The 15,650-nt window shown below is 34.1% G+C and overlaps 1 protein-coding gene across 1 annotated transcript; it reads left to right on the top strand.

Moving 5' to 3' along the window:
- Window positions 1–498: 498 nt before the first annotated feature.
- SNX29 (sorting nexin 29) lies at window positions 499–15,522 on the top strand (the record flags this gene model as incomplete). Its single annotated transcript, XM_009580413.1, has 6 exons — window positions 499–551; window positions 3,740–3,864; window positions 9,826–10,006; window positions 11,909–11,979; window positions 12,836–13,084; window positions 15,153–15,522. Coding segments are annotated over 6 exons (1,049 nt in total), but the record flags the coding sequence as incomplete, so codon positions are not given.
- Window positions 15,523–15,650: the final 128 nt, after the last annotated feature.

The raw sequence follows: 15,650 nt of genomic DNA, 5'->3' as shown, positions 1-15,650 counted from the left end.
TTAAAATACAGGTAAAGGTAGGATTTATTTATGTATGTATGTATCTTGCATCAACATGAAGTTCAGCAAGTAGAATTTGATAGACTGGATTCAATTTAGGAGAGCTTGGGAGGCAAAAGAATGCCTCAAAATTAAGCCAATGATATGTTCTATAAACAATGATTCTTCTGTAATTGTAGCATTGGGCTGAATAGGAGCAGTGTTTGGTTTTGTGGGTGTACATTTAAAACTCAAAAGTAGTAATTTTTACTCAATTTTAAATTTATTGAAGGACCTGCAGGTGTGTTGTTCTGGCTAGCAGAATATATTGGAACTGCAAGAGTAGCCCGTTAGTGGAACATGGTGCTGTAAAGCACTTTTTGGTTGTAGGCTGTATTTGCCAATGCTTTATTTTGTACTGCTTCCTTTTTTGTTATGACTTTGTTTCTTATATGGAAATATTTCAGAATATTGAGTTTGTTAGTGTAACAAAAATTTCTTAAAATCTGTTTATTGCAGTGTCAAATACGGTTTGGAGGAAGAAAAGAAATTGCTTCAGACTCTGATAGCAGGTAAAGTAGAAACTTTTAACATGCTTAGATTATGTATCATAATGACATAAAACATATGGCACTTGACATGCTCAAAAAAATCTCAGTTCCTTTTGTTTACACAAACTGACATGGGACTCTGAATTTTTTCATCTTGTAACAGATTTGACAGCTTAACAAACAGTGTTCTTCTGTATGAAGTTATAAGTGTTTAAGTGACAAAGCATTGAATTCTGAGGTCTGAACATGAGATTGGGAGACCTTATCTTCCCTAAAACCTCTTTTAAAATGAATGCATATTTATTACCAATAACACCTGTGTTTTGTGAAGCTTGATGCTTAAGTGTCAAGTGTTTAACACATAGTCATTAAGAAAATTTTAATTCTTACTTTTTCTTATTCCTGACATGTTTTAAACCTGTTTTTCTTCTTTTTCTGTATGAGAAGTTGTTCCTTTTTATTAATGTAAGTCAAAAAATGTCATTTAATTCCTATTAGTGGCATTTGTGGACAGAAATTGCAGTGCTTTTTGTATCCTAATGAGTCTTTCTCAGAATCTGTCCTGTCGAAGAATCTCGAATAAATAAAACACCAGGATTAAATGCAGTTGGTTGTTGTCCTTTTTCTTATGTCTTTGAAGGTTGACTCTGCCTTTTGGGAAGAAGTTAGTTATCTGTTGACCATTTATAAATGACGCATAAAATTCTCTCCAATCCCCTTCCAATTCAGTCTTTAAGAACATGTCTAAGAGTGTGATTTCATGACTTCTGGAAAGCCAACATTGCAATTCATTGCTACTGAAAGGGTGGGGAGGGTTTATGTATCTCCTCAAGGTCCCTGACTTCAGTACCACTCCCTTCCACCACCTTTTTAAGCAATGCCTGGTGATCATCCAGTCCCCTCTGAATTAATTTAATAAAAGAAGAAATAACGCAAGAGGATAACTTTCTGCCATTTTAGTGAGTTAAATCAGTAAAACATCTGGTGAATGCTTGAGTTGCTACAAAGAGGGGAAGATCACGCAGCTAGAAGCAACTAGAATGGGGGAAGTACAGAAGAGGAGGAAGAAGCAACAAGGGATGAGAGGGCAAACCCATCTCCTTTCAGGAGCAGCTTGTAATACAGCTCCTGTGCATTACCTGTGTGTGAAACTCCAGGCTAAGGCTGCTCCATGGCAGCTTAAGCCTGTCTGGCTTTTGGCTACTACTGTCATCCTGTGCTGCCCTTGGCTGTTTCAGCCTACAGTGTTTTGGGGAAACAGACTTAGAGAAATAGTGTTCTATTGAACTAGCATAGTGGAAACAGTTCAGTACAGGGTCTGTTCAGCAAAGGGTTTGTTGGACAGAAGCTGGTGTGAGGGAGGAAGGAAGATGCAGATGGGATAAAGGGATGATGGGGCTGAAGCACCTAGCAGTTGGACTGGCTGTGCAGCTATAGCTGTTGGCACGGAAGCATCAACTAGAGATAGTTACTTAATCTTTACTGATTAGTTTATGTGAGACAACGTATTGATGATGTTTGCCTTTGTAGTACATTGTGTAAACTCGGCTAGAAGGAAGTACCTCCTATGTAGAGCAAATCCTCTGGATCTAAAACTTCTGCTTTGTTGCTCAGTTTCCTTGAACAACTGTTTTGCTGCAGTTGTTTAATAATTTGAATGACGGCCTATAGTATTTGTCTTCTGATAAACACTGAGAGTTAGGATTCCAAAGATATAATGTTGGCCAAATTCTACTTATACATATTTTCCTTATAATTCAGTAGACATGCTGAATAATGGATTATAGCTAGGCAGTTTCAGGATTAAAAAGGAAGTGGAAATTACACTGATAGATTTTTTTTTTTTTTTTTTTTTCCCTAAATTCCATGATGTTTGAGATTGTTATTGTGCTAAATATTGTGAGATAATTTTGAAAATGAGGATAATCTGAGAATTTAGATCAAAATCCAGTAAAATCCATTATTCTCCAAGTTTTTTTCTCCCAGTGTTTTTTTTATCTTTGAGATTATAATTGTACAATTATAATTGTAATTGTACTACGTCTACGTACACTAAACTTCTCCATGTTTTTCTGTATTTGTTTATTTAACATACCCTCGTGATGCTATCTAGTAAATACACTACATATCTTGGGCATTGTAGAACACCTGATTTTTTTTTTATTTTATTTTGTTTTACTAGTGGCTAAATTTTTCTGTAAAATGCTGCATGGTTTTCTTGCTTTGATTCTCAGTGCACATGGATTTTTAATAGTATGAGCTCTTTCACAGAACCTAGTTTCTGTTCCGCTTTTTCTGAATTGAAAAAGTCAAGTAGATTTTTTTTTTTTTTTTTTTTTGGGGGGGGGCGGAGTCATGTATCTGCTGGAGTTTCCATTTTTAACAGCAGCAGTCTTTTTGGCAAAAATTAATCACAACTGCTCCACAATCATATTGTGTATTGTTTGAATTAAATTCTGCTTTATTAGTCAAGTTTTCCTAACAAAGTGAAGTTTTCCTAACATAGATGTACTGGGAAGCATTACGTGTTAAAAGCTCTTCCGTCCAGGGCGATTATGGTAAATATATCTCTTTTTCTGTCAGTGCTCCTCCTGAGATCTTGTGCTTTTTTGTGACCCTGAATAGAACTCTACTCTGGAATGCCGGGGCAGAGTCCTGAGCCACTTTGTCAACTGTTTTTATTTATTAGCTTGAACTTAGTTAAAGTATCTGTCCTTCCTTTTAGTAATCAGCTTTGGCAGCCAGGTGACAACTTTCTCAAAGCTTAAGTATTGTTTATTTAATGACAAAAATAAAACTTAGGGAGAATAAGATTTCAAGCAAACAGATTGCATTCATGTCTGTTATACCTTAAGCTGTACTATTCCCTGCAGATTATAATAATATTCCTTTCTTTGGCAGGCTGAATTTTAAAACTTTGCTCGTTTTACAATGTTTCTCCCTGTGTGAAAATTGATTTCTCAAACTGATTGCCAATTCTTCTGAATGTAATTTGTGCCCCAGCTTTGGATAGTCATGATGAGACTGTGGACATAAGTAGATTATACTGTTTGCAAATAATGAGATTAGTGCATATAAGGGGTCTTTCACTACGTATAAGATAATGGTTCACCTTTACATTCTCTATTCAGAGATTTGGAATAAACCTGCTCTATAGGAACATAGCTGATAGTTCTTTTCACACGGTTTCTTTAAAAATTCTGTTGCAGAGTCACTTGTTTGTGTGCTCAGTTTGAAGCTGTGTTACAGCATGGTCTGAGGAGGAGCCGAGGATTAGCATTAACAGCAGCAGCGATCAAACAGGCAGCAGGTTTCTCCAGTAAAACTGAAACAGGTAATTTGTTAATCGTAACTATTCTATTTTAAACAGTTGATAAGTGCAAGCAAGTGATATAATTTCTAATGCAAGTTTTAAGCAATGCACCAAACTATAGACTGTTGGTAGCATACTTAATACTTGGACTCTCATTAAGCAGTGAAATGGTTATTGCTTTCTTGATCTAGTTTAACTTTCATACCCAGTTTCTCTAGAAATTTTGGTGTTTGGAAATCTGCACTTCCTACAGTTTCATCATGAATAGTATCATTGGCAAATTTCTTTTGAATTCTGGAGGGGATAAACGTTGTGTAATTGTGCTGTTTTTACTACGACATTTTCATTCTTAACCGTGTCTTACTCTGTTCTTCAACTGCCATATGTTTAACTTCTAAGTACTGATGTAATTTGAAAAACAAAACTTACGTTACCTGTATTAGTTGGGTTGTTTTTTATTACTTTTTCTACATTTAAAGAAAAGATTCCTTTATTTTTGTTGCCTTCTCTTCAACTTGCTTCCCTTGTTTTTTATCAAAAGTATATGAAGGTGTTAATCTTCATCAGTTTCGTTGTGAAGTTTAACAGACAGTATCTTTTTTCTTAAACAGGGTACACATAAAGAAGTTTCTTTTTGGCTTTTGAAACTCTGTCAAGTGTAACATGTAACACATAGTGGGGTTTTGGGTTTTGTTTTTTTTTTTAATATATTTAGTGGTACTTGAATTGTTAGTACTTTTTCATCTCCAGCCATAACTTCCACTTGCATCAGACAATTGCATATAATGGATATTACATTAACACAAAATGTGTAGTTTGATATAATAGTGTTTTTAAATTGCTGTAACAACAGACTTGTTTCCTGTGGATGATAGGATGAAATGTTGGGTCTTGTGTGCTGACTTCCCTGCTAATGGGTTAGAGCCTCCAGACTTAGCTTTTTTTGGGAGCTAAAATAGCTATGCTTTTAGAGAAGTTGGTGAGTTTCCCATGTTTGCCTCTTTTACTTAGTAATGGGCAAGACTCGACACTTTGCGGACTCTAAATGAACAAGTAAGAAAAATCCAGCTGTTTATACAATTTTTACACATTTTTCGACTCTTCTGTATGCTTTTTTCTCCCTTGTGTGTGTTTGTAATTGGGGATTAGATACTCTGTGGTCTCTTTCAGCCTCTGGGTAGTTTCCATCCCTTTAATGGGTAGTGATTTGGTTATCTGCTTTTTATCCCCCCAGCTTGCAATTGAGAGTCTTATGCTTTGGCGCAAAGAATGTTCTCCCCTGCTACGCTCTCTCTGATTTATGCAAATAGTGTGTCTTTAAATTTGAAGACATTACGTATAATTCTTATGATTTCTCTCTTGTCTGTTAGTAACATCACAGGTGTATGAAATTTTTGGTCCTGTCTTTTAGTGGTCAGATGTACAAAGGTGCGTCTCTGATACTTGGGAACTTAGTAACATTTAGCGATATATTCATGTATATGTGTGTCTTATTTGGGGGCTTGTCAGTGAGATGATGTAGAGAGGAGAAAGTTGGGAAAGTTATCTATGGTTGGGGAATGGAAGAAGGAAGAAAACATAATTTTTATTCCTTAAGAAGCTTAAGCAATATATGGAAGTTCAAGAACAAAAACGTGGCTGCTTTGCCGCAAATTGAATGCTGTACAGTGACTAAGAAGAGAAGCTTTTTTTTTTTTTAATAGAAATTACTGGGTTCCACTGCATTTATCTTTGTGAATTACAGTGTTGTGTTTTTTTTTTTTTCTGAAAGCAGTTGCAAAGTACTTCTATATTTTTATCACTTTCAGGCAAATAAGTCTGGTGTGATTTATATTCCGTTCTGTCTAACATAATCACAGGTGTCATTTTTTTCTTTAACATAGTGGAATACTGCTGTTTAGAATATACATTCAGGCTTTGACAATTGAAAAATGAAATTGTTCAGCAGTGGTTTTTATTTGAAATTTACAGATACTTCATGACAAACTGTACTTTCAAATGGCTGTAAACAGTGTAGCATCACTTTGAATCTAAGAGCTTCAGTGTTTTACTTTGTTTTTCTTAAATGAAAATAAAAGTTTTAAATAAAAACTCCAGTAGTAGTTCTTTGGAACTATGACTTAAAAATCCTATTTAAAATATTTAAATTTTTTTAATATATATTGAAGTAAACAAATTCCTAACATCAGTTATGTGATTTGGTATCAATTGATGGCATGGTCATTACAGGTGTATGCCGCTCCTTTAATCTTATATTAGGCAATCTAAACAAAACCATCAAACAATAAATTCTGTCTTTAGTTTGTAACAATATGGGGGCCTCTTCATTTAACTCCAGTTCAGGTTATGTGAGAATACTGTAGCTGATGCAGTATTCACTGAAAATTATTAGGACAATGTTGATTAAAGATGCTAAATAGATCAACTCTTCCATTGCCTCTGGCTGCTCTTTCTACTGTTTTATTAGAGGTTCCAGACTTGTTGAAACCTTTCTGTCAGTAATAGCAGTAATAGCTCATAGCAGTGTTTTTTCTGCACTCAATCATAGGCTAATTCAAGTTGGAAGGGTTCTCAGGAGGTCTGCAGTCCTACAAAGATCATCTATGAGGTTAAACGAGGTTGCTCAGGGCTTTATCCATTTGGGTCTTGAAAACCTCCACAGGCTGCACAACCTCTTTGGTCAACCATGTTCCAACATTTGACTGTCCTCATGATGAAAGAGTTTTTCCTTATATACAGTCTGAACCTCTGTTGTTTTAACTTATGCCTGTTGTCTGCTGTGCTCCTGCTATGTGCTGATGTGAAGAGCCTAAATCAGTCTTCTTGATGACTTCCTTGTAGGTACCGGAGGGCTGCCTTTTTTTTTTTTTTTTTTTTTTAGTAGTTCTGGTGCTGCATGTTGCTATAGATTAATGTATATGCTTTGATGCTATAACTGTAGGATAGTATTATCCGTTTACAGGCAGGTAAACTGTGGCAGAATTACAGATGTGGTTTGTTTGCAGCCTCATGGCACGTCAATACCAAAAATAGGAATGTATTTTGAAATTGTTGCTAAGTTACAATATGTTTATAGTTTTACTACTTTGCATATTATAGCTTGCTTATGAATAGTAGGACATTGTAGAGTAATGCTGAGGGCTAATATGGTAAAATTATTAGTTGCTGTGCTTAGAAATGAAAATGATAGACTAGGGCTTATGGAATATAAACTTCATTTAATGATACTCTCAATTAAAAGCAAAAAACCTAGTTTTTCCAACTATAGCAAAGAATGTCCTACTATGAGACACTCATGACAAATATGAAACTGTTCTTTAATTACCTGACAGAACAGACACTGAAATGCACAATGACTGCAGTGTAAATTTTTTTCTTTACTTTTTTTTTTGCGTAAAAAGGCACTGAACCTGGCTTCAGACTGATCTCTGTGCTCTCAGCTTGAGACATGACTGCTCTTTGGTGCTGATTAATGATTGGTGGTATTGCAGTTATTGGAACTGTGATATTATTCAAATTAAATAAACTGTTTTCGCAAAGTGATTAATATTTGGGTAAATTGCATAACATCAGTGTCTTCTCTGCCTGCGGTATAATTGTACAAATTGTATTTTACTGAAATGAAAATGATCTTACCTTTGAATAACAAGTATTGGATTATTTGCTATGAAAAATAATATCAACAGTTGGGACTTGGATTTTCATTTAATGCTACTCTCAGGAGAACTTAGTCATTTGAAAATGCCACTTACATTACTGTTTTTATAAAGTATGTAATGGAAGGACTTAGAGTATCGAATGCTCTTACTTTATTTCCATTGTATAGATTTTGATTAAAAACTGCTGATAATCCAAATTTTGAAGCTTTTCAAAATCCTTGATATCTGTAAATAATCAGAATGCCAAGAAGGATTGAGTTTCACTCTCAGCACAAGGGGAAATCTGCTTATTTTCTTTATTCCTGTAATATTTTCACTTCCTACTTTAGTATTGTTTTGAGCTTTAGCAAGATGGAAGAATGAATTTTATTGGTCACAAGAAACAATGAAATAGTTAAATCACTATTGTCTTGATACAAATCTGGCATTTTAAGGAATGCTTTTTTTTACATATATATGCGCTCTATTTTTTAAATGAAGATCAAATAGGTTGAAGCCAAAGGAGTAGGACATATGATACTTGAATGCTCTTGTATGTTCAGTGGACCTCCTTATTGTTTGCATGTTAATGTGCCTATTAGGTCCTAGTTCAGCAAAGTATACCTTTAGTTTTGCATCCTACATTGTCAATTCAATGGTTCCTGTGTTTTGCTCATTTGTCTGATTTAGAAGAGCTCTGGGTTATTCTTGCATAGCTGTCAGACCTATTTGACAAAACTTCTAGTTAATGAGTCTAACCTGCTTGTTATGTGTTTAGGTTTCTAAAATTATATTATAAACTTTGCTAATCTAATGCTGTATTTGGCTTTCAGCAGAGGTTAATAAAAAACCCCATGCCCTCAAATGAGCATAATTCACCAAAAGAAGTCATAAGCTGTAGCGAAAACCTATTCAAAATCTCACTGCATGCTCTTTATTTAGCAGAGAGAAAGAGAAGCGTCATGGATGGCTTTTTCTTAAAATTCTTACTACATTAAAGTGATAAGCAAGGAGTGGCAGGATCAATCTGTTTTCTCTCTCGTGTGATTTTTTTTTTTTCTTGTGTCTTTGAGGAAACTTTTTACCCGTCTTTAAACATCTGCTTTATGCTGCCTACATTGAGATTATGATTAAAAGCCAGCATAATATTTGAGGTGATAGTGCACCATTCACTTATACAATAGAATTATTTTCCCTATTTTGTTAACTGAAAAAAAATGTTGAGCAAAGGCATTCATTAAACTGTCAAAAGGACTACCTGCATGTCTTCCTTGAGAGATTGATGTGTTTTAAATTTTTTTTGTAATGCTTGGGTTTCTCAGATTTTTTTGCACTTAAAAATATCCTATTTGCCTTAAATTCAGTCTCTTAATATGTTACTAAATGTATAGATTAACAGCTTTCAAAGTTCTAGTTATTCAAGCAATTCTATTTATAACAAATCAAAGTCACATGAACATTATTGTTAATGTTATATTTTAAGATACTTGCAAGCAGTATGTATTTGGTGCAACATTAATGACTAATGATTGCCAAACTATACCATATAGTAATGATTCAAGTCTTACAGATTAATTATCTGATGTTTGGTTGTTCTTTTCACCCTGAGAAAATGGTAAGAGGTGAATTGTAATAAATATGTCCTTAAAATATGTTCTTATTCAGTTGAGAAACAGGAATGTGTAAAATACTAGGTGTTTTGTTGTGTGTTTACAATTACTGGTGTAGATTTGTGTAACCTCTAATTGAGAAATTGAGGTAACTGCAAAAAACCTTTTTATCAATATTTGGGAACAGAGTAAGGAAAGTATTTTAGTGGAAAGGAGTATTGTTGCCTTTTAAATGTAACTTTTGTTTTTTAAAGTAACATGAATTTGTCATTTGCACGTCTGCAAATTCTGGAGTTACCCATTCCTTTGGACCTAGCTTCTGACATTTCACAGTCAGCAGTAAGATAGAGTTCTAAAGAATTTTTTTCCTTTGCATAATATATTGCCAGCTGAACATGTGAAACTGTTCCATGGATGAAATACTAGCTTAAATGTGCTTTTAAATGTGAATTCGATTAAAAAATGTAAGATAGAATCCTTTAATGTGTGTGTGTGGCTTTTTCAATGAAGTGAAAAGTTCTAAGTGCTTAAATAGGCCAAGTTCTGTAGAAATAAATAACCTATTTAACTGAAGAGTTATACAAAAATGGTAAATGATTCACCTTTGTTCAAAGTTATATACTATTACCCGCTTGTTTTATAAAAATTGCATGTAAATGCATTCAGATATGAGCTTAGCGGTTTTTTTGGGGGTGGTTTTTTTTTAAAATTTTTATTTTTTTCTTTTATTCCAGAGCCAGTGTTTTGGTACTATGTGAAAGAAGTTCTGAATAAACATGAACTGCAGCGCTTTTACTCTCTGAAAACAATTACTACAGATATTGGTAGAGGCCGGGCTTGGTTGCGCTGTGCATTAAATGAACATTCCCTGGAAAGATATGTTCATATGCTGCTTGCAGATAAGAATCGACTCAGGTACTGTATTTGATATCTTTGTAATGCAGGAAATGTATTGACAAATGAAGTACTGAGATTAAAAAAACCAACCAACTAACCAAAAAACACAGCTGTAATAATACACCATATTAGTTGCTGTGCTGGTGAAGCCACTTAACCTCATACTTTCGTTTTGTTCATTTTTGAAATTTTGGCAGCCATTAAGATAGTGGCTTGTGCCTGTATCAACATGTGACCTGAAACTGGCTTCATTGTAGCACGTGAGAATATATGCTTCTATCATCATCTTCATTTCCATCCTCTTTCCTAACTCCCTTCCCTATTCTTTCAACAGTTTTCCTCTCTGAGACCTTGACACCATACTTTGAGGTGCTCCTCTCATTGCATTAAAATAGTACACAATTGCAGCCTTGATCTTATCAATTCATCAGTGGTAATTGCCTGTTGCCTTTTGGAGATGCTCATCCTGTAATTGAAAAGCTCCAGCAGTCAAGTAATAGGTAGCTACTACTGCAGATCACTTGGAGGTGGTTTTGTACCAGTTTGTGAACCTTCTTGGTACAGAGTTACCGAGGATAACTTACTATGCATTGTGAAATCCTAAGGTACTTTGAATGTGCAAAATGCACTTAAGTTCATACTTAACTGAGTCCTACCTTTTTCCTCATACATCTTCACTCCTTTTCTTTCTGAAATTCCTTTTTTATCAGTAACTGTTAAGCTTGATCAAGTCCAGTGGATTCAGCAGAAAGGCATTCTTTCCATTTGCATCAGTTAATGCATGTACTGGATAAGATTATTGCCAGAACTGAGCTCGTTAGTACCTCCTTTTCATTTTTAGTCTGTTGCAGTCCTCTATAGCTTTCTTGCAAGACAGATTTTGTATGAAATCAAATAAAGACAAATGAAACAACAAAGGAAAAAAAATCTGAAAACTGTTGTGAGGAAATTAGTGACTTGGATTGCTATGTCACTAATTACTCTCATGCTTGTAGCAATACTTGTGCAGTATCAGGATTATCAGCACTCTCTGCATTGTACATGAAATATTATTTCTAAAAAGGCTTATTCGAGAATATTTAAGATTTAAATGTTATCCAAATTTAAAGGGGGTTTACAGAATCAGTTTACATCCCCAATTCTTATCTGTTTTGGAAACTTTTAAATGAATCTGTCAAAATTGTTTAATATAGGTTGAGGGTTTTCTTGCAATCTGGTTTTATGTTTAGTTAACTGAATGCCAATAGTAAAAATATAGCGTCCTGCTACTAAAAAGAAGCAGGTTTAGACAACTAAATTTATGTGTTTGCAGTGAAATTCATGTTAACTTGTTTTTTTCTTACATCCAAATTCCTAGTTGACTCTAACTATTTAGGGTAACTGATGTGGGTTTTGGATATTGAAACAGGTCACTGAATCGTAGAATAATAGAATGGTTTGGGTTAGAAGGGGCCTTTAAAGATCGTCTAGTCCAACTCCCCTGCTGTGGGCAGGTACATCTTTCACTAGATCAGGTTGCTCAACCTGATCCTAGTGGATCTTTTTGTTTGTATTCATGCATTCTAATATTTTATAAAATGGCTTGGTAATTATGGTCAACTATAGTTATTTAAAAACTTACATATGCAGTATAGCAATAGTGACTGCTGATGTAGTATGAACCTCCTTGCCCTGAGTGGCTTTTTTCCCATTAAAAAAATGCAGAGCTAAAACTGAAAATAAAATACTATTTAGCATGTCTTTGATAACTGTTCAGACAGTTCTATATATTCCAGGGCTTCAGGGAGTTACTGTGACTTTGATCCATTGGTGTACTCATACTTTTTTTTCAAAGTTTTCATGTCTTTTAGAAGTGGAATGTATGTTAATATAGGACTGCATATTCTTTTTTTTTCTTTTTTTTTCCCTTTCAAATTATAGTGTCTTCTATGAAGACTGGTCTTTTATGATGGATGAAGAACGTTCTAGTATGATCCCTACGATGGCAGCTGGTAAGACTTTCTCTTAAATGCTACTGTTCTTGGAAAACTATTTCATTTTGGGGTGTTATATCTGTTTCTGATAGTGAGGAGCTTCTCTAACACACTTTTTGCTTATGTGGAGAATGTGTGTCAGATGCACATTCAGGGTGGATAATCAAGATATTATGCCAATTTATACTATGAATTTATGAACTTTTAAAACTGGATCTGGCCTTCCTACAGTTCAAAAGTCTTTCACATAAATTTTCTAACTCTTCATCAGTCAAGGCTAACTTTTTAAATAAAAACTAGTGCAATTCAGAGAAAACAAAATGGGTTATTACTGACTAGAAAAGAGCAATGATAGACTTTTATAGTCAGACCCAAATTATAGGTAAATACATGGGAGGAGAATAAGAGTAAGGAATGATAACAGATAATTTACTTTTCTAGAGTTTGACCACAGAAGTGATGTATTACCTTTTACACCCCTTTTCTCAGATACATGGTCACATGCTTCGTTCTGCAAGATACAAACTCACAGGAATTTTTGTTAATAGAATATTGGAACCAACAAATATTAAAGTTGCAGTGAAATGGGTTTAAATAAAAAGTTATAAATAAATAATTCACAGTACTTGCTGCTTATTTAATGCGCAGCTGAACAGCCATCAAGATAAATTCAGAACTAATGGCATCAGCTTGAATATCGTCTAAAAAAGAATGAATGAAAGAATAAGAATTCATGCATGGAGAACTGTGAGAAATTTTTTTGGAAAAGTTTTATGTGTCATAGCTTTATTAATCCTTAGGTTCTATCTTCGTAACTTTTGTATGAAGTATATATGGGTTTTTGGTCTTTTTTTCCCCTTTCTTTTATCTGAAGGTCTGAACTCCATTCTTTTTGCAATCAACATTGATAATAAGGATTTAAATGGGCAGAGCAAATGCACACCCACCGTGTCTGATTTGTTAAAGGAATCGACGCAAAATGTAACCTCATTATTGAAAGAATCCACTCAAGGTGTTAGCAGCCTTCTTAGAGAGATAACTGCATCATCTGCTGTCTCGATTCTAATAAAACCTGATCAAGACACTGACCCACTTCCTGTTCTCTCAAAGAATGTAAATGCTGGTAAGCATTTTTGCAATGTTAATGTCATTCAGAATGCAAGTGTGTTTAAATAACTTTTTCAATTAAATTTAATGCACTATTGTGGAACAAAAACCTTAAAATTAAGTGCACTTCGCATACAAACTAGTTGTGTGTGAAATAAAAAGTATGAAATTTTTTAGAAATACTGGTGTGAATACTGGATGATAAATGTGTATTTTAGCTTTCTTGTATCACTGTGAGAGGGAAGTTAAACTATCTTATTGGCAAAGTGCTTTGCTTGTGACCTGAATTTCAATTTCTTATTCATAAGATTATGCCTTGCAGTTTCTGATGTAATGATTTTTCATTTTTAATGTGTTTTCTTTTGGCACTTTATCAGTCAGAAATACACTGCCATATTATCTGTTGTCATATATCAGATAAAAATCTTAGCTTGTAATCTCCTTCAAGTGGTGCCCATGTTTACAGTCTGAATTCCTATATGAAGTAGGTAATTACCACAAATGAAAATTTACTCATATGCTCTTTTTACCTTTAAATTGTTAGTGTTGCAACCAGTTTGTAGGATGTTAGTTACTAACAAAGACCCAAAGTCTTAATCTCTTATAATTTGAAATTAATCAAGCAAAATGTGATATTCATTATACATTTGCAGTTCCAAAAATAGCAAAGGAATATTCTACCATCTTTATTTCCAGAAGTTGGGGTGAAAGAATGTTTTGCTTTGTAAAGGTACAAAACTGCAGGAAGATTCTGGGATTTATGTGTTTTTCAATTAAGAAACAAGGTTTGAGCTTAGGTTTTAAATTGTTTTGGTTATGAGGAAAAGGAAAAAAAACCACATGTGAATGCTATCTAGTAGGAATAGAAGTTGAGATAAAATCTATTTTTTATTGGCATTTAAAATAGACTTTATCTCAAAACATGGTTTTCAAAACAGACTTTGGTAAAGCTTTTGTTGTTTAGCACTTTAAATGAGATTAAAATAGTAGGTGCTACTTGACTTGGAATAACTTTGTTAGTATAGAATAGGCTTGCAAGATTAAATAAGAGAATAATTGACCATATACTGCACATGATTCTACAACATAATGTACGTATGTGTACAGCACGTATGTATACAGTACATGTAATGTACAACTTACAATAAAATGTCACTAAAAAAAATGGGTTTGTTCAAATGCCATTATATGTTGAATGTTAGAGCAAGTCAAATGTTTTCATTAAAGTCTATGTTCTTTGCTGGAATTCTGTTTGCATCCAGAATGGGTTTTAACATCCCCTTACTCTTAAAAGTATGTTAATGTGTTTTATGGATATATAACAGCTGGACTTGAATTAAACAAAACAGCTTAGTTCCAATGTGATTTGTCTTGGTGAGTAAATTTCTGATATTTCTTAGAGTGCTTCAACTTTTCAAGATCATTTAGCCTCATGTGCACATTGGAATCAGTGAGAATAGGTAATAATTTAAAAAGAAGTGCTGTCACTGCATAGATGTGATGTAATCAGAGAGGATTTCAGTGTATTTCTAGTCCGAGAGCTAATTAGCTGAGGGAGGAAGCAAGTTTAATTTCTTTTTCTGTAAACTGACTGCTCAATTTCTAGAATATAGACAAAACTAACTTTATTTGATTGCAAGTTGTGGATTTTGTTTGTGTTGTGAGTTTGTTCTTTTTAATTTTTTCTCCCCAGAAGTGTTTCATGTTTTCTCTGTTGTGTAGACATACTCTGCAATATACACTAGCCATATTCCATGGGAGAAAGTGATGGGAAGGCTAACTTTTTATTTTAAATTTCATGTTATAAGTTTTTTGAACTTTTTTTTTCCAGTTCCAATTGAATAGTTATGAATGCACCTCCAAAATATCTTCTAAAATCTGAATTATGTAAGGCATATAAAATAAAGATGGTAGTTAAAGATTTAAAAGCTCATGTGTATGGGAAGATAATGAAGTACCTTGTAGATCTAAATGTTTTTTTCTTTACTAAACTCATTTAGTACATGAGTTCTTTTTAAGAAAAAAACAAGTGTTTTACATTGTTTCTCTTTTCTAAACTATGTAAACCTTTATGTTGCAACTAGATTTGAAATTTAAAAAAGATCGAAAAAAGAAGAAGAGAGTGACAAATATTATCTCATTTGATGAAGAGGAAGATGGGCAAAATTTAGGGGATGCCATGAAGACTCTGATTGCAGGAGAAAGTTCGGAGGAGAGTGTAGACAGATCTTCAGGTTTTGTATTACCCTCATCTGAAAGCACTCTTGGAAAAAATTTGAATGGGAATGAAAGTAACCATTCGTGGAAGAGCAATTCAGTATTCATGAATGGAGATTATGAATACCAGAAACTAGATGTGAAGAGCATTGATGATGAAGATGCGGATGAGGATGAGCTGTATGGAAAAACATTAGGAAATAAAGGCACAGAAGGTGAAACCGAAGCTTCTGAGAAGTAAGTGATATTGCAGGAGCCAGTGGTAAATTTTCCATGCTTCCCCCCCTTCCTTCATCAGTACTGGCAAATTTACGTAACTAACTGAACTATAGGTTTTCTCTCCGCGCCCCCCCCGCCCCCCCGCC

Source organism: Fulmarus glacialis, unplaced genomic scaffold (genome assembly GCF_000690835.1).
Source record: "Fulmarus glacialis isolate BGI_N327 unplaced genomic scaffold, ASM69083v1 Scaffold41876, whole genome shotgun sequence".
Taxonomy (NCBI): Eukaryota; Metazoa; Chordata; class Aves; order Procellariiformes; family Procellariidae; genus Fulmarus; species Fulmarus glacialis.
This window is presented reverse-complemented; position numbering and strand designations above follow the sequence as displayed.